This window comes from Tachyglossus aculeatus, chromosome 23 (genome assembly GCF_015852505.1).
Source record: "Tachyglossus aculeatus isolate mTacAcu1 chromosome 23, mTacAcu1.pri, whole genome shotgun sequence".
Classification (NCBI taxonomy): Eukaryota; Metazoa; Chordata; class Mammalia; order Monotremata; family Tachyglossidae; genus Tachyglossus; species Tachyglossus aculeatus.
Window position 1 is genome coordinate 41,943,778 of NC_052088.1, and position 26,486 is coordinate 41,970,263.

The window sequence follows — 26,486 nt, forward strand, 5'->3', positions numbered from 1 at the left end:
ATTCAATCGTATTGATTGAGCGCTTACTGCATGCAGAGCACTGTCCTGAGCACTTGGGAAGTGCAAGTTGGCCACACAGAGAGACAGACAGCAAAACAGAACATATTAACGAAATAAAATAAATATGTACAAGTAAAATAAATAACTTCATTCAATCGTATTGATTGAGCGCTTACTGTGTGCGGAGCACTGTCCTAAGCGCTTGGGAAGTACTAGTTGGCCACACAGACAGACAGCAAAACAGAACATATTAACGAAATAAAATAAATATGTGCAAGTAAAATAAATAACTTCATTCAATCGTATTGATCGGGCGCTTACTGTGTGCGGAGCACTGTCCTAAGCGCTTGGGAAGTACAAGTTGGCCACACAGAGAGACAGACAACAAAACAGTACATATTAACAAAATAAAATAAATATGTACAAGTAAAATAAATAACTTCATTCAATCGTATTGATTGAGCGCTTACTGCGTGCAGAGCACTGTCCTAAGCGCTTGGGAAGTACAAGTTGGCAACATATAGAGACAGTCCCTACCCAAAGGGAAATAAAATAAATATGTACAAGTAAAATAAAGAACTTCATTCATTGAATTGTATTGATTGAGCGCTTACTGTGTGCAGAGCACTGTCCTAAGCGCTTGGGAAGTCCAAGTTGGCATCATATAGAGACGGTCCCTACCCAAAGGGAAATAAAATAAATATGTACAAGGAAAATAAAGAACTTCATCCATTCAATCGTATTGATTGAGCGCTTACTGCGTGCAGAGCACTGTCCTAAGCGCTTGGGAAGTCCAAGTCGGCAACATATAGAGACGGTCCCTACCCGACAGCGGGCTCGCAGAAGTCAGTGTGATAGAGGCCCTTTTTCGGGGGCATTTCGCCGCACATCAGCAAAGTCAGGGTGTGAGCACACCTACGCCGATCTGAATACCCACCCACTGCCCTGGGTCAACAGGTTTTATTCGTTTTTATTCGTTTTATTCACGTTCGTCTTTTTACAGAAAATGGCACAGAAAGCACGGGCTCATAGTCGCCGGCAGTTGTTACAGCTCCATCTCTCAAACACCTTCGATAGCGAGTCGTTTTTCCCACTGTATGTACAATATTTACAGGGCGGGGGCCACAGTCTCACACTGGGGACGGAGATGAGCGAGGGGGGCCAGAAATCCCCGCCCGCTCCCGATTGGGAAGTTGTCGGGTGGGCTGGGAAAACATCCCGCCGCCAGGATCTTGGAAATCACTGGGGGAGGCTTCGTTTTGGGCGATAAGATGGCCGGGTGGGGATGGGTGGTGGTCCTTATTGCAAAAAAGAGTGGTTTGGGGGGCCGGGGGAGGGTGTGTGTTCGTGTTGCGGTGGTGCCGAAGTGAGTTGGGCCGTCCAAGTGGCATCGGGGTGGGTCGGTGACTCTCCCTCGGAGCCGAAGGCCCCTTTCCGACCCCCTTTTCATCATCAATCGTATTTATTGAGCGCTTACTGTGTGCAGAGCACTGTACTAAGCGCTTGGGAAGTGCATATTGGCAACATATAGAGACGGTCCCTACCCAACAGTGGGCTCACGGTCTAAAAGGGGGGCCTTTTCGACGGTCTTCATTCATTCCTTCATTCAGTCGTATTTATCGAGGTCTTCGTTGAGCGTCCACTACGTGCCGGGCGCCGTACTAAGCGCCGGGATAGATACGAGCGAATGGGGCTGGACGCGGCCCGTGTCCCGCGCTCCCGGTCTTAATCCCCATTTTGCAGATGAGGTCACCGAGGCACAGGGGAGTGAGGTGGCCTGCCCGTGGTCGCACGGCAGACGCGTGAGCGCCGGGCCGCGCCGCTCTCCCCTTCCCCGGCCGAAAGCCGGGGCTGTGACCCTGGTCGTGGGTTCAAATCCCGGCTCTGCCACGTAGCGGCTGTGTGGCCTCGGGCGAGTCGCTTCACTTCTCTGGGCCTCAGTTCCCTCATCTGGAAAACGGGGACTGACGGTGAGCCCCAGGTGGGACAACCTGATCGCCTTGGATCTCCCCCAGCGCTTAGAACAGTGCTTGGCACATAGTAAGCGCTTAACAAATACCATCATCATTATTATTATCATTACTGTTATTAATAATGATGGTAATACAAATACCATCATCATTATTATCATTATTATTAATAATAATAATGGTATTTCTTAAGCGCTTACTACGCGCCAAGCACCATTCTATCCCGGCTCCGCCACTTGCCTGCTCTGTGGCCTCGGGCGAGTCGCCTCACTTCTCCGGGCCTCAGTTCCCTCATCTGGAAAATGGGGACTGACTGTGAGCCCCAGGTGGGACAACCTGATCACCTTGTATCCTCCCCAGCGCTTAGAACAGTGCTTGGCACATAGTAAGCGCTTAACAAATACCGTCATCATTATTATTATCATTATTATTATTAATAATGATGGTAATACAAATACCATCATCATTATTATTATTAATAATGACGGTATTTGTTAAGCGCTTACTATGCGCCAAGCACCGTTCTGTCCCGGCTCCGCCACTTGCCTGCCCCGTGGCCTCGGGCGAGTCGCTTCACTTCTCCGGGCCTCAGTTCCCTCATCTGGAAAATGGGGCTGAAGACCGCCAGCCCCACGCGTCCCCCCTCATCGGCTAGTACCCCCCGCAGCGCTTAGTACGGCGCGCGGCACGTGGTAAGCGCTTACCCGATACCGCAGCTATCATTTTTATTCATTCATTCACTCATCCGGTCGTATTTATTGAGCGCTCACCGTGTGCAGAGCACTGGACTAAGCGCTTGGGAAGTTTCTTGGCCGGCGCCCCGAGCCGAGCCCGGTAACGTAATGTAATATGTAATAATGGCATTTGTTAAGCGCTGACTATGTGCCAAGCACTGTTCTAAGCGCTGGGGGGATACAAGGTGATCAGGTTGTCCCACGGGGGGCTCACAGTCTTCATCCCCATTTTACAGATGAGGGAACTGAGGCTCAGAGAAGTGAAGTGACTTGCCCAAGGTCACACAGCAGACACGTGGCAGAGCCGGGATTCGAGGAGGGGCGATGACGCAGCCCGTCTGCCCCCTCGGCTCACGGTTGAGGCCTTATTGAAGGCCCACCTCCTCCCGGAGGCCTTCCCGGACTAAGCCCCGCTTTTCCTCATCTCCCGCTCCCTTCCGCGTCGCCCCGACTTGCTCCCTTCATCCATCCCCGGCGCTCAGAACGGTGCTCCAGCGCTTAGAAGTATTTATTACTCTATTTATTGATTTATTTATTTTACTTGGACATTTCTATCCTATTTATTTTATTTTGTTGGTACGTTTGGTTCTGTTCTCCGTCTCCCCCTTTTAGACTGTGAGCCCACTGGTGGGTAGGGACCGTCTCTATGTGTTGCCAATTTGTACTTCCCAAGCGCTTAGTCCAGTGTTCTGCACATAGTAAGCGCTCAATAAATACGATTGATTGATTGATTGATTGATAGAGCGCTTGGCACATAGTAAGCGCTCAACAAATCCCAACATTACCATCCCTCCCCGCAAGCCCCACACCCCTCACGCGTGCATCCGTCATCGTCGCCGTCCGTCTCCCCCATCCCAGGGCGTAAGCTTGAGGCGGGCGGGGAACCGTCCCCGTTTATCGGCGCAGCGCGCTTCCCCAAGCGCTCAGTACAGTGCTCGATCAATACGACCGAATGAATGGACAAACTCGATCGTATTTATTGAGCGCCTACCATGCGCAGAGCGCTGGACTAAGCGCTTGGGGAGCACAAGCCGGCAACGCGTGGCCTGCCTCGGGGCCGGGGAAGATTCTCTGCGGCTTCTCGCGTGGAGAAAGTTCCCGTCTGGAAGTTTTAGGATATCCGGGGACATCCCGTGGCCCTTCTGGATTCCCTTTATAATAATAATAATAAATTGTGGTGTGTGTTAAGCGCTTACCGGGTGCCAAGCGCTGCCCTGAGCGTAATGATAATAATCAGGATGGCATTTATTAAGCGCTTACTGTGTGCCAACTTGTACTTCCCAGGCGCTTAGTACAGTGCTCTGCACACAGTAAGCGCTCAATAAATACGATTGATTGATTGATTGATTGATTGATATGTGTGAAGCACCGTTCTAAGCGCTGGGGAGGTTACAGGGTGATCAGGTTGTCCCACGGGGGGCTCCCAGTCCTCATCCCCATCTTCCAGATGAGGGAACTGAGGCCCAGGGAAGTGAAGCGACTCGCCCCAAGTCACCCGGCTGACAACCGGCGGAGCCGGGATTGGAACCCGTGACCTCCGACCCCAAAGCCCGGGCTCTTTCCATCGAGGAAAGAGGGGAGGTGCCAGTGGGTAGGGACTGTCTCTCTATGTTTCCAATTTGTACAGTGCTCTGCACATAGTAAGTGCTCAATAAATACGATCGATGATGATTGATGACGACCAGGCGGGACGCGGTCCCCGTCCCACGTGGGGCTCACGGTTCTCGATCCTCATTTTCCGGATGAGGCCGCCGGGGCCCGGAGAAGGTGAGTGACAGCCCCCGGGTCTTCCCTCCAGTCCCTAAGGCTCCGAGGACCGGAGCCCGAGGGGAAACTGAGGAAGGGGAGAAGGGTGGGGCGAGAGCGAACCGGGGTGGACGGTTCGGTCGGAGAGGGACGGCGCCTTGGCGAGGAGCGAGAAGGGACGGGAAAGCGAGAGGGAAGAACCAGAGGACGAGGGACCATCTTGGATCCGGTCGCGGGGGAGACGGGGGCGGCGAGGCCCCGATCCCGGGATGGAGGAGGGTCGGAGGATGCCCGGCGGAGGAGATGGGGCGAGCCTCCATGGGAGCAGACCGGGAGCCCACTGGCGGGTAGGGACCGTCTCTCTATGTTGCCAAGCGCTTAGTCCGGTGCTCTGCCCCCGGTAAGCGCCCAATAAATACGATGGACGGATTGGCCGGGAACGAATCCAGACCGGCCAGGGAATGGGCGCCGCGGCCTCCCGCGACCGAGGGATTTCCCCAGTTCCGAGCCGCGGAGGAAAGGGAAGGAGCGGCGCGTCCCGTCGCTCCTCCGGGCCTCGGTTCCCCCGGCGCTCCACGGCTACCGCGCTCCTAGTTTCCGAGGGGATGGGGCAGCCGATCAATCAATCAATCGATCGATCGTATTTACCGAGCGCTTGGGAAGTCCAAGTTGGCCGCACAGGGAGACGGTCCCTACCCGACAGCGGGCCCGCGGTCTAAAAAAGGAGGGAGTCGGGAGGCGGGGGGACGCGGTCTTTCGACGAGAGGTGTGAAAAACAGGGACGTCGTCGTCGTCGTCGTCTGGAGATCGGCCGAGTCCTGGGGGTCCTAGGCCGCCGCCTCCTCCTCCGGCTCGGCCCCTTCCTCCTCAGGTGGGCACTCGTCCTCCTCCTCCTCCTCCTCGTCCGGTTCCCGCTCCTCCGGCTCCCGGTCGAGGCGGCGTCCGGCGGCGGACGCGGTCCCCAGCACTTTGGTGCTGTGCTCCTGAGCCCTGGCCCTGAGGGCGGCAATGCTGTTCTCCCTCAGTTCGTCCTGCGAAATGGGCGGCCGGGGCCCGGGGCCCCCCTCTTCCTCCTCGCCCCGGTCCGGCCGGCCCTCCGCCCGGGCCTTCGGCCCCGTCTCGGACGCGGCCTCCAGAGACTTTTTGTGCATCCCTGAAAAGAATTGTTGGTATTCGGGTTTAGAAAAGCGCCTGGGCAGGGGGAACCCATCTTGAACTGGAAACGGCAAAGATAGAGAGAGGCCAGAATTAAGGGAGAGCAGAAAGTGTCGCTTTCACACCACAGTTACACCGACTTCCAGGAGCTGGGGGGGACGGGGGAAGGCGGGGAGGGGGGCTTCCATCGTCATCATCATCACCAGAATAATAACGATGGCATGGGTTAAGCGCCGACTATGCGCGAGGCACCGTGCTAAGCGCCGGGGAGGATACGAGGTGATCAGGTTGTCCCCCGGGGGGCTCAATATACGACACCCTCTCCCCTCCCCGGAAATTATTCCCAATCCCAAAGAAGGATTGACCCGAGCGAGTTAGGATGGTTAATCTGGGAAGGCTTCAAGGACGGAGTGTGTCTGCGGCGCTGCTCTGAAGGGCGGGCGGGTGTGGATGGCGCCCAGGCAAGAGGAATAATAATAATAATAATAACGATGGCATTTGTTAAGCGCTTACTATGTGCGAGGCACCGTGCTAAGCGCCGGGGAGGATACAAGGTGATCAGGTTGTCCCCCGTGGGGCTCAATATACAATACCCTCTCCCCTCCCCGGAAATTATTCCCAATCCCAAAGAAGGATTGACCCGAACGAGTTAGGATGGTTAATCTGGGAAGGCTTCAAGGACGGAGTGTGTCTGCGGCGCTGCTCTGAAGGGCGGGCGGGTGTGGATGGCGCCCAGGCAAGAGGAATAATAATAATAAAAAGGGCATTTTTTAAGCGCTTACTATGTGCAAAGCACTTTTCTAAGTGCTGGTAAGGTTACAAGGTGATCAGGTTGTCCTCCGTGGGGCTCAATATATGATACCCTTTCTCCGCCTCCTCCCCTCCCTGTAAATTATTCCCAATCCCAAAGAAGGATTGACCCGAACGAGTTAGGATGGTTAATCTGAGAAGGCTTCAAGGATGGAGTGTGTCTGCGGCGCTGCTCTGAAGGGCAGGCGGGTGTGGATGGCGCCCAGGCAAGAGGAATAATAATAATAAAAAGGGCATTTTTTAAGCGCTTACTATGTGCAAAGCACCGTTCTAAGCGCTGGGAAGGTTATCAGGTGATCAGGTTGTCCTCCGTGGGGCTCAATATATGATACCCTTTCCCCTCCTCCTCCCCTCCCTGGAAATTATTCCCAATCCCAAAGAAGGATTGACCCGAACGAGTTAGGATGGTTAATCTGAGAAGGCTTCAAGGACGGAGTGTGTCTGCGGCGCTGCTCTGAGGGGCAGGCGGGTGTGGATGGCGCCCAGGCAAGAGGAATAATAATAATAATAAGGGCATTTTTTAAGTGCTTACTATGTGCAAAGCACCGTTCTAAGCGCCGGGGAGGATACAAGGTGATCAGGTTGTCCTCCGTGGGGCTCAATATATGATACCCTTTCCCCTCCTCCTCCCCTCCCTGGAAATTATTCCCAATCCCAAAGAAGGATTGACCCGAACGAGTTAGGATGGTTAATCTGGGAAGGCTTCAAGGACGGAGTGTGTCTGCGGCGCTGCTCTGAAGGGCAGGCGGGTGTGGATGGCGCCCAGGCAAAAGGAATAATAATAATAATAATAATAATAATGGCATTTGTTAAGCGCTTACTATGTGCCAGGCACCGTTCTAAGCGCCAGGGAGGTTACAAGGTGATCAGATTGTCCCCCGTGGGGCTCCCAGTCTTCATCCCCATTTGACAGACGAGGGAACTGAGGCCCAGAGAAGTGAAGTGACTTGCCCAAAGTCACACAGCTGACAAGGGTGACGGGGTGGGGGGCAAGGTGTCACCTTGGCTGATGACCCCGTCACCGATCGGCCCCCCTTCTAGGCCGCGAGCCCGTTGCTGGGTATCCGTTGCCGACTTGTCCTTCCCAAGCGCTCAGTGCAGTGCTCTGCCCACAGTGAGCGCTCAATAAATACGATTGAATTCGTTCAGTCGCACTTATTGAGCGCTCACTGTGTGCAGAGCACTGGACGGAGCGCTTGGGAAGGACAAGTCGGCAACGTCTAGGGACGGTCCCTACCCGACAGCGGGCTCACAGTCCAGAAGGGCAACACAACCAAACGCGTGGACGGGTGTCAAGTCGTCAGGACAAACGGAATTACATCTATTTTCATTCAGTCGTATTGTTTGAGCGCTTACCGCGTGCACAGCGCTGGACTAAGCGTCAAGTCGGCAACGTCTAGAGACGGTCCCTACCCGACAGCGGGCTCACAGGCTAGAAGGGCAACACAACCAAACGCGTGGACGGGTGTCAAGTCGTCAGGACAAGTGGAATTACATCTATTTCCATTCAGTCGTATTGTTTGAGCGCTTACCGCGTGCACAGCACTGGACTAAGCGTCGTCGGCAACATCTAGAGACGGTCCCTACCCGACAGCGGGCTCACAGTCCAGAAGGGCAACACAACCAAACGCGTGGACAGCTGTCAAGTCGTCAATACAAATAGAATTAAATCTATTTCCATTCAGTCGTATTGTTTGAGCGCTTACCGCGTGCACAGCACTGGACTAAGCGTCGTCGGCAACATCTAGAGACGGTCCCTACCCGACAGCGGGCTCACAGTCTAGAAGGGCAACACAACCAAACGCGTGGACGGGTTTCAAGTCGTCAGTACAAACAGAATTACATCTATTTTCATTCAATTGTATTGTTTGAGCGCTTACCGCGTGCGGAGCGCTGGACTAAGCATTGTCGGCAACATTAGAGACGGTCCCTACCCGACAGCGGGCTCACAGTCTAGAAGGGCAACACAACCAAACGCGTGGACGGGTGTCAAGTCGTCAGGACAAGTGGAATTACATCTATTTCCATTCAGTCGTATTGTTTGAGCGCTTACCGCGTGCACAGCACTGGACTAAGCGTCAAGTCGGCAACATTAGAGACGGTCCCTACCCGACAGCGGGCTCGCAGTCCAGAAGGGCAACGCAATGACTTGACCCCCGTCCACGTGTTTTGTTCCGTCGTCCGTCTCCCCCTTCTAGACCGCGAGCCCGCCGTCGGGCAGGGCCCGTCTCCGGATGTTGCCGACTTGGCCTTCCCAAGCGCTTCGCCCAGTGCTCCGCACGCGGTAAGCGCTCAGTAAATACGACCGAACGAACCGAACGCGTCAGGACGAACGAACCGCCCATTTGGAGAGTCCGGCCGGGGACGCCCCCCCGGCGCGGCCCCCTCATCCCGACCCGGCTCCGGAAAAGGGGGCCCGTTCCCGCCGTGAGGCCGGGCCGGCGTCTTACCGAGCAGCCACGGGGCGCAGGACTCCATGATGCCGTCCTTGGCGGACTTGAGGATGGACTCGGGCAGGGGGATGGAGTGGCGGACCATGGCCCCGTACAGCCCGTACTCGGCCATGACGCTGCTGCGGCCCCAGCACTTCTCACGCTTCCTCCATTTGGCCCGGCGATTCTGGAACCAGACCTGGCCGGGAGACGGCGGACCGCGGTGAGCCCCCGGCCTGACCGGGCCAAAAAAATAACAACAACCCTCCACCTCCTCCCCGGGCCGCCTCCTCGCCCCCCGGCCCGCGTCAATCCATCAATCGGTCGTATTTATCGAGCGCTTACTGTGTGCAGAGCGCCGGACCAAGCGCTCGGGAAGCCCAAGTTGGCAACATAGAGAGACGGTCCCTCTCTTACAGGCTAAAAGGGGGAGACGGAGAACAAAACCAAACGTGCTAACAAAATAAAATCAATAGAATAGGTATGTGCAAGTAAAATAGAGTAATAAATATGTACAAACATATCATCGTCATCATCAATCGTATTTATTGAGCGCTTACTGCGTGCAGAGCGCTGGACTAAGATTGGCAACATCTAGAGACAGTCCCTACCCGACAGCGGGCTCACAGGCTAAAAGGGGGAGACGGAGAACAAAACCAAACATGCTAACAAAATAAAATAAATAGAAGAGGTATGTACAAGTAAAATAAATAGAGTAATAGATATGTACAAACATATATCATCGTCATCATCAATCGCATTTATTAAGCGCTTACTGTGTGCAGAGCGCTGGACTAAGCGCTTGGGAAGTACAAATTGGCAACATATAGAGACAGTCCCTACCCAACAGCGGGCTCACAGGCTAAAAGGGGGAGACGGAGAACAAAACCAAACATACTAACAAAATAAAATAAATAGAATAGGTATGTACAAGTAAAATAAATAGAGTGATAAATATGTACAAACATATATCATCGTCATCATCAATCGCATTTATTGAGCGCTTACTGTGTGCAGAGCGCTGGACTAAGCGCTTGGGAAGTACAAATTGGCAACATATAGAGACAGTCCCTACCCAACAGCGGGCTCACAGGCTAAAAGGGGGAGACGGAGAACAAAACCAAACATACTAACAAAATAAAATAAATAGAATAGGTATGTACAAGTAAAATAAATAGAGTAATAGATATGTACAAACATATATCATCATCATCATCAATCGTATTTATTGAACGCTTACTGTGTGCAGAGCACTGGACTAAGCGCTTGGGAAGTACAAATTGGCAACATATAGAGACAGTCCCTACCCTACAGCGGGCTCACAGGCTAAAAGGGGGAGACAGAGAACAAAACCAAACATGCTAACAAAATAAAATAAATAGAATAGGTATGTACAAGTAAAATAGAGTAATAGATATGTACAAACATATATCATCATCATCATCAATCGTATTTATTGAACGCTTATTGTGTGCAGAGCGCTGGGCTAAGCGCTTGGGAAGTACAAATTGGCAACATATAGAGGCAGTCCCTACCCAACAGTGGGCTCACAGTCTAAAAGGGGGAACATATATATATATATATATATACATACACACATATATACAGGTGCTGTGGGGAAGGGATGCCCTCCCTCCGCACATCCGCCATGCTGGCTCTCTTCCTCCCTTCAAAGCCCTTCTGAAAAGTCACCTCCTCCAGGAGGCCTTCCCACACTGAGCCCCCTTTTTAATTAATAATGGCATTTATTAAGCGCCTACTACGTGCCAAGCACTGTTCTAAGCGCTGGGGAGGTTACAAGGTGATCGGGTTGTCCCACGGATGGCTCACAGTCTTCATCCCCATCCCACACTGAGCCCCCTTTTTAATTAATAATGGCATGTATTAAGCGCCTACTACGTGCCAAGCACTGTTCTAAGCGCTGGGGAGGTTACAAGGTGATCGGGTTGTCCCACGGGGGGCTCACAGTCTTCATCCCCATTTGACAGATGAGGCAGCTGAGGCCCAGAGAAGTTAATAATAATAATGATGGCATTTGTTAAGCGCTTACTATGTGCCAAGCACTGTTCTAAGCTCTGGGGAGGTTACAAGGTGATCGGGTTGTCCCCCGGGGGGCTCACAGTCTTCATCCCCATTTGACAGATGAGGCAGCTGAGGCCCAGAGAAGTTAATAATAATAATGATGGCATTTGTTAAGCGCTTACTATGTGCCAAGCACTGTTCTAAGCTCTGGGGAGGTTACAAGGTGATCGGGTTGTCCCCCGGGGGGGTCCCAGTCTTCATCCCCATTTGACAGATGAGGCAGCTGAGGCCCAGAGAAGTTAATAATAATAATGATGGCATTTGTTAAGCGCTTACTATGTGCCAAGTAGTGTTCTAAGCGCTGGGGTGGATGCAAGGTAATAATAATAATAATGGTATTTGTTAAGTGCTTACTATGTGCCAAGCACCGTTCTAAGCACTGGGGAGGATGCAAGGTAATAATAATGATAATAATGATGGTATTTGTTAAGCGCCTTCTATGTGCCAGGCACCGTTCTAAGCACTGGGGAGGATGCAAGGTAATAATAATAATAATAATGATGGTATTTGTTAAGCGCTTACTATGTGCCAAGCACCGTTCTAAGCGCTGGGGAGGTTACAAGGGGATCAGGTTGGCCCACGGGGGGCTCACAGTCTTCATCCTCATTTTACAGACGAGATCACTGAGGCCCAGAGACTAATAATAATAATGACGATGGCATCTGTTAAGCGCTTACTATGTGCCAAGCACCGTTCTAAGCGCTGGGGAGGATGCAAGGTAATAATAATAATAATAATGATGGGATTTGTTAAGCGCTTACTATGTGCCAAGCACCGTTCTAAGCACTGGGGAGGGTGTATGGTAATAATAATAATAATAATGATGGTATTTATTAAGCGCTTACTATGTGCCAAGCACCGTTCTAAGCGTTGGGGAGGTTACAAGGTGATCAGGTTGGCCCACGTGGGGCTCACAGTCTTCATCCTCATTTTACAGACGAGATCACTGAGGCCCAGAGACTAATAATAATAATGACGATGGCATTTGTTAAGCGCTTACTATGTGCCAAGCACCGTTCTAAGCGTTGGGGAGGATGCAAGGTAATAATAATAATAATAATAATGGTATTTGTTAAGCGCTTACTATGTGCCAAGCACCGTTCTAAGCGCTGGGGAGGATGCAAGGTAATAATAATAATAATAATAATAATGGTATTTGTGAAGTGCTTACTATGTGCCAAGCACCGTTCTAAGCGCTGGGGAGGATGCAAGGTAATAATAATAATAATGGTATTTGTTAAGTGCTTACTATGTGCCAAGCACCGTTCTAAGCACTGGGGAGGATGCAAGGTAATAATAATAATAATAATGATGGTATTTGTTAAGCGCTTACTATGTGCCAAGCACCGTTCTAAGCATTGGGGAGGATGCAAGGTAATAATAATAATAATAATGATGGTATTTGTTAAGCGCTTACTATGTGCCAAGCACCGTTCTAAGCGCTGGGGAGGATGCAAGGTAATAATAATAATATTAATGATGGTATTTGTTAAGCGCTTACTATGTGCCAAGCACCGTTCTATGTGCTGGGGAGGATACAAGGTAATAATAGTAAGCGCTTAATAAATGCCATCATCATTTATTGTGAGCCCCACGTGGGACAATGGGATCACCTTGGCCTCAAGAGGATGAGGCCATATTTTTTACTCTATTTATTTTATTTGTCCATATCTATTCTATTTATTTTATTTTGTGAGTATGTTTGGTTTTGTTCTCCGTCTCCCCCTTTTAGCCGTGAGCCCACTGTTGGGTAGGGACTGTCTCTATATGTTGCCAACTTGGACTTCCCAAGCGCTTAGTCCAGTGCTCTGCACACAGTAAGCGCTCAATAAATACGATTGATGATGATGATGATGATGAAGGATGCCCATCCCCCGGGGGGGCCCGGCCAGCCACATCTCCAGGCCGCGGACCCCCGGGCATCCCGGAAAAAGGGATGGCACCGGGTGGGATGGGAGGGGGCGGGAAAAATCCATTAATTTTCCCAATCCTCTTTCCCTTCTCTCCCAGGCCCTGCCAACCGATCCCGGCTTTTTCATCAGCTTTGGATGAAAAATGGCCAGGGCTCAATTCGGGAGGAGGCAAGAGGAAGAGTCGCCCCAGGGGCAGCCCGGGCCTGATTGAAAAATAAGTTAATTTCGCCAGGAATCGATGGGCCCGAGGCAGGGAAATATCACGGGAAATTAAAAATGCTGGGCCCGGGGGAGCCTCGCCATTGACCCACGCTAATTAATTCCCTCTCCCGAATCCCCCCATCCCCTCTCCCCACCAAGCACTCCTCATTTAACTAATTAGACGGGAAAATTGGGTGTTAATTTGTTTGGGATTTTTTTTCTTCCTCCCTTCCCCTTCTCCTCCTGGCATTTTTCCTCCTTCTCTGCCCCCTTTGAGACCCCCCTTTTCTTCCCCTGCCCCGCCAAGACTCTTCCCCGGCGCTTAGTACAGTGCTTTGAGACTGTGAGCCCGCTGTTGGGTAGGGACCGTCTCTAGATGTTGCCAATTTGTCCTTCCCAAGCGCTTAGTACAGTGCTCTGCACGCAGTAAGCGCTCAATAAATACGATTGATGATGATGATGATGATGATGATGCCTGGCACATACTAAGCGCTTAGCAAACACCATTATTTTTCTTCTTATTATTATAAGAATATTATTTTATTATATTATATTATATTATATTATATTATATTATATATTATTATATTATTATATTATTATATTATATTATATTATAATTAGTAGTAGTAGTAGTATTGGAGGGAGTCCCTGCCCTCCAAGGACTCCTCCTCCTCCTCCCCTCCCATCCCAGCGCTTAGTACAGTGCCTGGCACATAATAAGAAGGGTAGGGACCGTCTCTATCTGTTGCCAATTTGTACTTCCCAAGCGCTTAGTACAGTGCTCTGCGCATAGTAAGCGCTCAATAAATACGATTGATGATGAAGATAAGAAGCGCTTAGCAAAAAGCATTACTATCATTCTTATTCTCCCCTGCCCTCCAAAGACTCTTCCTCCTCCTCCCCTCCCATCTAGACCCTTCCCCAGCGCTTAGTACAGTACCTCGCACATACTAAGCGCCTAACAAATACTATTATTATTATTATTATTATTATTATTATTATTATTATTATTATTATTATTCCCCCTTTATCTCCGAAGACCCTTCCTCTTCCTGAGAAGCAGTGTGGCCTCACGGCAAGAGCCAGAGGACCTGGGTTCGAGTCCCGGCCCCGCCACGTGTCCGCTGTGTGACCTTGGGCAAGTCCCTTCACTTCTCTGGGCCTCAGTGACCTCATCTGGAAAAGGGGGACAGCCCGGCCACAGTGCTCGGAGGGGACAGTCGGAGGGTCGTGGGTTTTAGTCCCTGCTCCGCCACTGGTCTGCTGTGTGGCCTTAGGCAAGACACGCCCCGTCTCTGGGCCGCAGTGACCTCATCTGTCCAATGGGGACTGAGACTCTGGGTCCTCCGCGGGACAGGGACTGGGTCCGGCCTGATGCCTGGCACATAGTAGGCACTGAAGTATAGTAGTACTAGGAGTAGTAAGAGCTTAACAAATGCCTTAATTATTTTTATAATTCCCTGCCCTCTCTCCCCCCACCCTGGACGCTTCCTCCTCCTCCTCTTCCTCCTCCCCCGTCCCTCCCTCCCCAGGACCCTTCCTCCTCCTCCCCTCCCTAGGACCCTTCCTCCTCCTCCTCTCCCTCCCCAGGACCCTTCCTCCTCCTCCTCCCCTCCCTCCCAGGGACCCTTCCTCCTCCTCCTCTTCCTCCCCTCCCTCCCCAAGACCCTTCCTCCTCTTCCTCCTCCTCCCCTCCCTCCCAGGGACCCTTCCTCCTCCTCCTTCTCTTCCTCCCCTCCCTCCCCAAGATCCTTCCTCCTCCTCCCCTCCCTCCCAGGGACCCTTCCTCCTCCTCCTCCTCCTCCCCTCCCTTCCAGGGACCCTTCCTCCTCCTCCTCTTCCTCCTTCCCTCCCTCCCTCCCTCCCTCCCTCCTCCTCCTCCTCCACCTCCACCTCACCTCCCTCCCAGGGACCCTTCCTCCCCCTCCTCCTTCCCTCCCTCCCCAAGACCCTTCCTCCTCCTCCTCCTCCTCCTCCTCCTCCTCCTCATCATCATCATCATCATCACCTCCCTCCCAAGGACCCTCCCCCCTCCTCCTCCTTCTCCTCCCCCTCCTCCTCCCCCCCCCAGGACCCTTCCTCCTCCTCCTCCTCCTCCTCACCTCCCTCCCAGGGACCCTTCTTCCTCCTCCTCCTCCCCTCCCTCCCAGGGACCCTTCCTCCTTCCTTCCCTCCCCAAGACCCTTCTTCTTCCTCCTCCTCCTCCTCCTCCTCTTCCCCTCCCTCCCAGGGACCCTTCTTCCTCCTCCTCCCCTCCCTCCCAGGGACCCTTCCTCCTCCTCCTCCTCCTCCTCCCCTCCCTCCCCTTTTCCTCCTCCTCCTCCTCCCCCTCCTCCTCCTCCTCCTCCCCTCCCTCCCAGGGACCCTTCCTCCTCCTCCTCTTCCTCCTTCTCCTCTTCCTCCTCCTCTGTTTATTACTCTATTTATTGATTTATTTATTTTACTTGTACCTATCTATTCTATTTATTTTATTCTGTTAGTATGTTTGGTTTTGTTCTCTGTCTCCCCCTTTTAGACTGTGAGCCCACTGTCGGGTAGGGACCGTCTCTAGATGTTGCCAACTTGGACTTCCCAAGCGCTTAGTCCAGTGCTCTGCACACAGTAATGGCTCAATAAATACGACTGATTGATTGATTGATTGATTCCTCCCCTCTCTCCCCAGGACCCTTCCTCCTCCTCCTCCTCCTCCTCCTTCCCCAATCTTCCCGGGCTCCACCGCCCGATGCGGTGGGGAGGGGGGGATTCGAAGGCGGCCTGCAGTTCCCTAAGGAGCCACCGGAGGGCGCCGGCTCGTCTCCCCCTCCCCAACCCCCCCCCGCCGCGGGAAGGGGGCGGGGCCTGGGGCCCGGCTTCGCCCGGATTGGTGGGATTCGAGCCGGGGGCGAGGCTCCGGCGATGGGCGGGGCCCGGTGATTGGGCGTGGACGGACGGTGGGCGGGGCTATGAGAGTGGGCGGTGCCTGGCGATTGGGCGATGCCCGGAGGTGGGCGTGGCTATTGGGGTGGGCGGGGTCACGGGTGGTGGGTAGTGGCTGGTGATTGGGCGGTGCCCGGAGGTGGGCGGGTCCATACGGGAGTGGGCGGGGCAGCGGGCGATGGGCGGTGCCTGGTGATTGGCAGGCTCCTGGATGTGGGCGGGGCCAGGGGGGGGGGTGGGTGGGCGGGGCCATGGTGATTGAACGGCGGCTGGTGATTGGCCGGCGGTGGAGGCGGGCGTGGCCCACTGGAGAAGTGGGCGTGGCCACCGGCGTTGAGCGGCGCCTGCTGATTGGGCGGTGTCTGAAGGTGGGCGTGGCCACGGGCGGTGAACGGCGGCTGGTGATTGGTAGGCGGTGGAGGTGGGCGGGGGCCACTGGAGAAGTGGGCGGGGACACGGGCGAAGAGCGGCGGCTGGTGATTGGGCGGTGCCTGGAGGTGGGCGGGGCCACTGGGGAAGTGGGCGGGGCCACGGCCCGTGTCTTCCATTACATAATCACGGTATTTATTTAGCGCCTACTCTGCGCCAAACACTGTTCTAAGCGCCCAGGGGAAATCTCAGGCCATAATAATAATAATAATAATTGGCATTTGTTAAGCACTTACTATGTGCAAAGCACTGTTCTAAGCACTGGGGAGGATACAGGGTGATCAGGTTGTCCCACGTGGGGCTCACAGTCTTAATCCCCATTTTACAGATGAGGCCTAGAGAAATTAAGTGACTTGCCCAAGATCACACAGCAGACACGTGGCGGAGTCGGGATTCGAACCCATGACCTCTGACTCCAAAGCCCGGGCTCTTTCCACTGAGCCATGCTGTTTCTCTGCCCCACGTTTGGGTCACATCCCCATTTTCCAGAGGAGGTTACTGAGGCCCAGAGGAGTGAAACGACTTGCCCAAGCTCACTCACTGTTTTAGGAGTCAGAGGTCGTGGGTTCTAATCCCGGCTCCGTCCCTTGTCAGCTGGGTGACTTTGGGCCAGTCGCTTCACTTCTCTGGGCCTCAGTTCCCTCATCTGGAAAATGGGGATGAAGACTGGGAGCCCGCTGTCGGGTAGGGACCGTCTCTATATGTTGCCGACTTGTCCTTCCCGAGCGCTTAGTACAGTGCTCTGCACACAGTAAGCGCTCAATAAATACGATTGAATGAATGAATGAATGAATGGGAGCCCCACCTGATCACCTTGTATTTTCCCAGCGCTTAGAACAGTGCTCGGCACAGAGGAAGCGCTTAACAGATACTAAAATTAGTAGTAGAGCTCAGTGGAAAGAGCCCGCACGGACTTTGGAGTCCGAGGTCATGGGTTCAAATCCCGGCTCGGCCAATTGTCAGCTGGGTGACTTTGGGCAAGTAGCTTCACTTCTCTGGGCCCCAGTTACCTCATCTGGAAAATGGGGATGAAGACTTGTGAGCCCCCCCGTGGGCCAACCTGATCACCTTGTAACCTGCCCAGCGCTTAGAACAGTGCTTTGCACATAGTAAGCGCTTAATAAATGCCATTATTATTATTATCTACTGTGAGCCCCCCGTGGGACAACCTTGTAACCTCCCCAGCGCTTAGAACAGTGCTTTGCACACAGTAAGCGCTCAATAAATGCCATTATTATTATTATTATCTACTGTGAGCCCACCTTGGGACAACCTTGTAACCTCCCCAGCGCTTAGAACAGTGCTTTGCACATAGTAAGCGCTTAATAAATGCCATTATTATTATTATTATTATCTGCAGTGAGCCCATTGTGGGGTAGGGACCGTCTCTAGATGTTGCCGACTTGTACTTCCCAAACGCTTAGTCCAGTGCTCTGCACCCAGTAAGCGCTCAGTACATACGATTGAATGAATAAATAAATACGCGATTTAATGAATTAAGTAATTAATGAGAAGTATGGTATAAAGGCTTAACGAATTCCACAATTATTATTTGCTTCCCTCCCCCGCCTCCTATCAGCCTCACAACACACACAAACACACACACATATACATACCTATATAATTACAGATCAGCGCTTAGAACAGTGCTTTGCACATAGTAAGCTCTTAATAAATGCCATCATTATTATTATAATATATATCTGTAATTTTATTTATTTGCATTCATGTCTGTCTCCCCCCCTCTAGCCCGTGAGCTCGCTGTGGGCAGGGAGCTTTTAATAGATTCATTCATTCAATCATATTTAGTGCTTTACACATAGTAGGCCCTTAATATAGAGGAAGCAGCATGGCTCAGTGGAAGGAGCCTGGGCTTTGGAGTCAGAGGTCATGGGTTCGAATCCCGCTTCCGCCAATTGTCAGCTGTGTGACTTTGGGCAAGTCACTTCACTTCTCTGAGCCTCAGTTCCCTCATCTGTAAAATGGGGATGATGACTGTGAGCCCCACGTGGGACAACCTGATCACCTTGTATCCCCCCGGGCGCTTAGAACAGTGCTTTGCACATAGTAAGCGCTTAATAAATGCCATTATTATTATTAACAAATGCCATTATTATTAAATGTCATTATTATTATTATTATTATTGAGCACTTACTGTGTACAGAGCACTGTACTAAGCGTTTGGAAAGTACACTTCGGCCACAAAGACAGTCCTGACCCCACAACGGACTCACAGTTTAGAAGAAAAATTGAAGCCTCCCCTTCGGGAACTACTGAAGGAAAACGAACGAATTATTATAACAACTTCTCTGGGCCTCAGTGACCTCATCTGTAAAATGGGGAATAAAACTGTGAGCTCCCCCGGAACAACCTAATCGCCTTGTAACCACCCCAGAGCTTAGAACAGTGCTTTGCACATTGTAAACGCTTAGCAAATACCATTATTATATACTATATTATATTATATTATATTATTATATTATATTATATTATATATTGTATCATATTATATCATAGTATATCATATTATTATATTATATTTATTTATATTATATGTATTATAATTGTTGTCATTAATATTACACAATAATAACGATAATAACAGATACCATTAATATTTATTAATTAATATTAATAACGAGAGCTGCACTACCACTCGCTACCAGAAGGTGGAGCGATCGGACCAGGAACCGCCCTTCTCATCCTTGTCCAGAAGAGGGCGCCAGAGGGTACGGTATCTGTTAAGCGCTTACTATGTGCCAGGCACTGTAATAATAATAATAACAATAATAATAATAATAATAATAATAGCATTTATTAAGCGCTTACTATGTGCAAAGCACTGTTCCAAGCGCTGGGGAGGTTACAGGGTGATCAGGTTGTCCTATGCAGGGGGCTCATGCTCTTCATCCCCAATCAATCAATCATATTTATTGAACGCTTACTGTGTGCTGAGCACTGTACTAATCAATCAATCAATCGTATTTATTGAGCGCTTACTGTGTGCAGAGCACTGTACTAAGCGCTTGGGAAGTACAAGTTGGCAACATCCCTACCCAGCAGTGGGCTCACAGTCTAGAAGGGGGAGACAGAGAACAAAACCAAACATGTTAACAAAATAAAAGAAATAGAATAGATATGGACAAGTAAAATAAATGAATAAATAGAGTAATAAATATGTACAAACATATATACATATATACAGGCACTGTGGGGAAGGGAAGGAGGTAAAACGGTGGGGATGGAGAGGGTTTACAGATGAGGGAACTGAGGCCCAGAGAAGTGACGTGACTTGCCCAGAGTCACACAGCTGACAATTCATTCATTCATTCATTCAATCGTATTTTTTGAGCACTTACTGTGTGCAGAGCACTGGACTAAGCGCTTGGGAAGTACAAGTTGGCAACATCTAGAGACGGTCCCTACCCAACAGAGGGCTCACAGTCTAGAAAGTCTAGAACAGGCTCACAGTCGTATTTATTTATTTATATTCATTCATTCATTCACTCATTCATTCATTTATTTATTTATTTATTTATTTATTTATACATATTTATTCTATTTATTTTATTTTGTTAATATGTTTTGTTTCGTTGTCTGTCTCCCCCTCCTAGACTGTGGAAAGAGCCCGGGCTTTGGAGTCCGAGGTCATGGGTTCAAATCCCGACTCCGCCAATTGTCAGCTGGGTGACTTTGGGTAAGTCACTTCCCTTCTCTCTCTCTCCCTTAGTTCGTTAATATGTTTTATTTTATTCTCCGTCTCCCCCTTCTAGCCTGTGAGCCCGCTGTCGGATAGGAACCGTCTCTAGATGTTGCCAACTTGGACTTCCCAAGCGCTTAGTACAGTGCTCTGCACACAGTTCATTTTTATCCTACTTATTTTATTTCATTAATATGTTTTGTTTTGTTTTCTGTCTCCCCCTTCTAGACTAGGAGCCCGCTGTCGGGTACGGACCGTCTCTAGATGTTGCCAGCTTGGACTTCCCAAGCGCTTAGTACAGTGCTCTGCACACAGTTCATTTTTATTCTACTTATTTTATTTCGTTAATATGTTTTATTTTATTCTCTGTCTCCCCCTTCTAGCCTGTGAACCCGCCGTCGGATAGGAACCGTCTCTAGATGTTGCCAACTTGGACTTCCCAAGCGCTTAGTCCAGTGCTCTGCACACAGGAAGCGCTCAATAAATACGATTGAATGAATGACTGGACCCCCATTTTCCAGATGAGGTCACTGAGGCCCAGAGAAGTGAAGTGACTTGCCCCAGGTCACACAGCCGACAAGCGGCGGAGCCGGGATTTGAATGGGTAGAGCCCGGGCTCGGGAGTCAGGAGGTCATGGGTTCTAATCCCGACTCCGCCACTCGTCTGCCGCGTGACCTTGGGCAAGTCACTCCGCTTCTCAGGGCCTCAGTTCCCTCATCTGGAAAATGGGGGTGGAGACTGGGAGCCCGATGCGGGACAGGGGCTGTGTCCAACCTGATTTGAGCCCGCTCTTTGGTAGGGACCATCTCTATATGTCACCAATTTATACTTCCCAAGCGCTTAGTACAGTGCTCCGCACACAGTAAGCGCTCAATAAATATGATCGAATGAATTAATTTACTCCTATCCGCCCCCAAGCTTAAAAACAGTGGCTGCCGCATCGTGGCTCAGTGGAAAGAGCCCGGGCTTTGGAGTCAGAGGTCATGGGTTCAAATCCCGGCTCCACCAACCGTCAGCTGTGTGACCTTGGGTAAGTCACTTAACGTCTCTGGGCCTCGGTTACCTCATCTGTAAAATGGAGATTAAAAGTGTGAGCCCCACGTGGGACACCCTGATTACCCTGTATCTCCCCCAGCGCTTAGGACAGTGCTCGGCACATAGTAAGCGCTTAACAAATACCAACATCATCATCATCATCATCATCATCCCTGGACAGATACGGCGATTATGATTATTCCAAGCGGCCGGGATTTGCCACGCCGCTTCCGGATCACGACTATCGGCCCTTGTCATGATTAAGATCAATCAATCAATCAATCAATCAATCATATTAAGATGCGTCGCCATGGTAACGATGACCAGGGAAACCCTCACCAATTAAAGCAACTTCTGGAGCTCCAAGGCCCCTGAAAAATGGGGATTAAGAGGGTGAGATGAGGTAACTGAGGCCCAGAGAATAATAATAATTATTATGATAGCGTTTATTATTATTATTAATAATAATAATGACATTTAGTAAGCGCTTACTATGTGCCAAGCACTGTTCTAAGTGCTGGGGAGGTTACAAGGAGATCAGGTTGTCCCACGGGGGGCTCCCAGTCTTCATCCCCATTTTCCAGATGAGGGAACCGAGGCCCGGAGAAGTGAAGTGACTGGCCCAAAGTCACCCAGCTGATGGTTGGCAGAGCCAGGATTCGAACCCGTGACCCTGGGCTCTTTCCACCGAGCCACGCTGCTCCTCTAAGCGCTTACTATGCGCCAAGCGCCGGTCTAAGCGGTGGGGAGGTTGCAAGGTGATCAGGTTGGCCCACTGAGGGCTCACGGTCTTCATCCCCATTTTACAGATGAGGGAACTGAGGCCCAGAGAAGTGGAGTTCAGTCGTATTTATTGAGCGCTTACTGTGTGCAGAGCACTGGACTGAGCGCTTGGGAAGTACAAGTCATCATCATCATCATCAATCGTATTTATTGAGCGCTTACTATGTGCAGAGCACTGTACTAAGCGCTTGGGAAGTACAAGTTGGCAACATATAGAGACAGTCCCTACCCACCAGTGGGCTCACAGTCTATAAGGGGGAGACAGAGAACAAAACCAAACATACTAACAAAATAAAATAAATAGAATACATATGTACAAGTAAAATAAATAGATAAATAAATAGAGTAATAGAATCGGCAACATCTAGAGACGGTCCCTACCCAACAGCGGGCTCACAGTCTAGAAGGGGGAGACAGATAACAAAACCAAACATATTAACAAAATAAAATAAATAGAATACATATGTACAAGTAAAATAGAGTAGTAAATACGTACAAACATATATACGTATATTCATTCATTCATTCAATCGAATCTATTGAGCGCCTACTGTGTGCAGAGCACTGTACTAAGCGCTTGGGAAGTACAGTTGGCAACAAAACATATTACCAAAATGAAATCAATAGAATAGATATGTACAAATAAAATAAATGAATAGAACAATAATATAATTAATCAATTAATTAATTAAGTAATAAAATAAATAAATAAATAGAGTAATAGTTGACTTTTGCGGCCCCTTGAAACAAGTCAAGGCACCACCATCTTCCTAAAAATAATAGTAATAATAACAATGGTGTTGGTTAAGCGCTGACTCTCGTCCAGGCACTGTTCTAATCAATCATTCAATCAATCACTCGTATTTATTGAGCGCTTACTGTGTACAGAGCACTGTACTAAGCGCTTGGGAAGTACAAGTCGGCAACATGTAGAGATGGTCCCTACCCGACAGCGGGCTCACAGTCTAGAAGGGGGGGAGACAGACAACAAAACACATTACCAAAATAAAATCAATAGAATAAATATGTACAAATAAAATAAATAAATGGAACAACAATAAAATTAATTAATTAATTAAGTAAGTAAGTAATAATAAAATAAATAAATAGAGTAGCAGTTGACTTTTGCAGCCCCTTGAAACAAGTCAAGGCACCACCATCTTCCTAAAAATAATAGTAATAATAACGATGGTGTTGGTTAAGCGCTGACTCTGGGCCAGGCACTGTTCTATTCAATCAGTCAATCAATCAATCATATTTATTGAGCGCTTACTGTGTGCAGAGCACTGGACTAAGCGCTTGGGAAGTCCAAGTTGGCAACATGTGGAGACGGTCCCTACCCAACAGCGGGCTCACAGCCTAGAATGGGGGGAGACAGACAACAAAACATATTACCAAAATAAAATCAGTAGAATAAAAATGTACAAATAAAATTAATGAATAGAACCATAATAAAATTAATTAATTAATTAATTAATAATAAAATAAATAAATAGAGTAATAGTTGACTTTTGCGGCCCCTTGAAAAAAGCCAAGGCACCACCATCTTCCTAAAAATAATAGTAATAATAACAATGGTGTTGGTTAAGCACTGACTCCGGGCCAGGCACTGTTCTAATCAATCAATCAATTGTATTTATTGAGTGCTTACTGTGTGCAGAGCACTGTACTAAGCGCTTGGGAAGTCAAGTTGGCAACATATAGAGACGGTCCCTACCCGACAGCGGGCTCACAGTCTAGAAGGGGGGAGACAGACAACAAAACATATTACCAAAATAAAATCAATAGAATAAATATGTACAAACAAAATAAATGAATAGAACAATAATAAAATTAATTAATTAGTCAATAAAGTAACAATAAAATAAATAAATAAATAGAGTAATAGTTGACTTTTGCGGCCCCTTGGAACAAGCCAAGGCACCACCATCTTCCTAAAAATAATAGTAATAATAACAATGGTGTTGGTTAATCAATCAATCGTATTTATTGAGCGCTTCCTGTGTGCAGAGCACTGGACTAAGCGCTTGGGAAGTCCAAGTTGGCAACATGTAGAGACGGTCCCTACCCAACAGTGGGCTCACGGTCTCGAAGGGGGAGAGAGTCGGGGTAGATTTAAGATAAGAGGGTTGGACGCAGTCCCCGTCCCGCTTAGGGCTCACAATCTGGAAAATGAGGAAACTGAGGCCCGGAGAGAAAGAAAGGACAAACCACCGGCCCGGACTCTCGGCCAACGTCACCCCCGGCCGCTAGCCGGGCCCTCGCCCGGAGACCTCTGGATTTCTCGGCCTTGTAAAACTCTAGACCGGCTCATAGAGGGCAAGCTGGATTTTCGATCAATCAATCAATCAATCAATCGTATTTATTGAGCGCTTACTGTGTGCAGAGCACTGTACTAAGCGCTTGGGAAGTCCAAGGTGGCAACATATAGAGACGGTCCCTACCCAACAGTGGGCTCACAGTCTAGAAGGGGGAAAGAGAACGGAAGGCCGCCCACACTGGATAACCGAGCACTCCTTTTTTTTTTTTAACACCTGTATATATGTTTGTACGTATTTATTACTCTATTTATTTATTTTATTTGTATATATATATCTATTCTATTTATTTTATTTTGTTAATATGTTTGGTTTCGTTGTCCATCTCCCCTTTCTAGACTGTGAGCCCGCTGTTGGGTAGGGACCGCCTCCGTATGTTGCCAACAAGCGCTTAGTATGGTGCTCTGGACACAGTAAGTGCTCAATAAATATGATTGATTGATTGTACTTCCCAAGCGCTTAGTACAGTGCTCTGCACACAGTAAGTGCTCAAAAAATACGATTGATTGATTGATTGTACTTCCCAAGCGCTTAGTACAGTGCACACAGTAAGCGCTCAATAAGTACGATTGAATGAATGAATAAATAAATACGATTGATTGATTGATTGTACTTCCCAAGCGCTTAGTCCAGTGCTCTGCACACAGTAAGCGCTCAATAAATATGATTGATTGATTGATTGCACTTCCCAAGCGCTTAGTCCAGTGCTCTGCACACAGTAAGCACTCAATAAATGCGATTGATTGATTGATTGATTGCACTTCCCAAGCACTTAGTCCAGTGCTCTGCACACAGTAAGCGCTCAATAAATACGATTGAATGAATGAATGAATGAATAAATACAATTGATTGATTGATTGATTGTACTTCCCAAGCGCTTAGTCCAGTGCTCTGCACACAGTAAGCGCTTAATAAATACGATTGATTGATTGATTGCACCTCCCAAGCGCTTAGTCCAGTGCTGTGCACAAAGTAAGCGCTCAATAAATACGACTGAATGAATGAATGAATGAATAACCCATTCCGCTTTCATTCATTTCATTTCATTCTTTCATTCACTCGGTCGTTTTATTGAGCGCTTACTGTGTGCAAGGCACTGTACTAAGCGCTTGGGAGAGGACAATACCACAATTAACGGACACATTCCCTGTCCACCACCAGCTTCCAGTCTACAGGAGAAGGCAGCTATTATTATAAAAAAATCCAGAATCCCACACTAAACTCCCCGCATACCCACATTTCCCTGTTCCCCCAAATCCTCACGGTGAGGTCTTCAATCAATCAATCGTATTTATTGAGCGCTTACTGCGTGCAGAGCACTGTACTAAGCGCTTGGGAAGTACAATCATTCAATCAATCCATCAATCGTATTTATTGAGCGCTTACTGTGTGAGGTCTTCCAGAAAGCAGCTCTGCCGCTCCTTCCTTGAGGCAATCAATCAATCAATCGATCGTATTTATCGAGCGCTTTCTGCGCACTGAGCACTGTACTAAGCGCTCGGGAGAGGACAATACCACAATTAACGGACACATTCCCTGACAGGAGGAGGCAGCTATTAATATAAAGAAATCCAGAATCCCCCACTGAACTCCCCGCATACCCACATTTCCCTGTTCCCCCAAATCCCCACGGTGAGGTCTTCAATCAATCAATCGTATTTATTGAGCGCTTACTGTGTGCGGAGCACTGTACTAAGCGCCTGGGAAGTACAATCAATCAATCAATCGTATTTACTGAGCGCTTACTGTGAGAGGTCTTCCAGAAAGCAGCTCCGCCGCTCCTTCCTTGAGGCAGTCAATCAGTCAATCATTCGTATTGATCGAGTGATTTCTGCGCACTGAGCACTGTACTGAGCGCTCGGGAGAGGACAACACAACAAGATAGCACGACAGAACGATATATAGTCCAGCTGGAGGCCCACTGGGGGCCGGCTACCACTTAGACTCCATCCCACATTTCTCTTCTTGGGGGTCAAGGAGAGAGAAGGGGGAGGAAGGAAAGGGGCAGGGCCCATTTGGGGGAGGAAGGGTAAGTAGAGGCAGAGTTACCTGTATCCTGTCCTCGGGCAGCTCCGTTTTCATGGCCAACATCTCCCTGGCGTAGACGTCCGGGTAGTGGGCTTCATTGAAGGCCTTTTCCAACTCTTCCAGCTGATAGGACGTGAAGATCGTCCTGAAGGGAGGAAAACCCACTCAGGATCACGGAGGCCGAGAGGGAGAGAGTGCGAGTGGTCAGAGTGACGGCCAGGACGCCGCC

The 26,486-nt window shown here is 49.6% G+C and overlaps 1 protein-coding gene across 1 annotated transcript in view; it reads right to left on the reverse strand.

Annotated features, from left to right (window-relative positions):
- Positions 1-5,277: 5,277 nt before the first annotated feature.
- VSX2 (visual system homeobox 2) overlaps positions 5,278-26,486 on the reverse strand; it is a gene marked incomplete at its 5' end in the record, with an annotated part of 30,462 nt that continues 9,253 nt past the window's right edge. The window contains 3 exons of the mRNA XM_038765584.1: positions 5,278-5,603; positions 8,866-9,046; positions 26,279-26,402. Of these exons, the coding sequence (XP_038621512.1) occupies positions 5,278-5,603; positions 8,866-9,046; positions 26,279-26,402 (631 nt within the window). The remainder of the gene's footprint in view (positions 5,604-8,865; positions 9,047-26,278; positions 26,403-26,486) is intronic.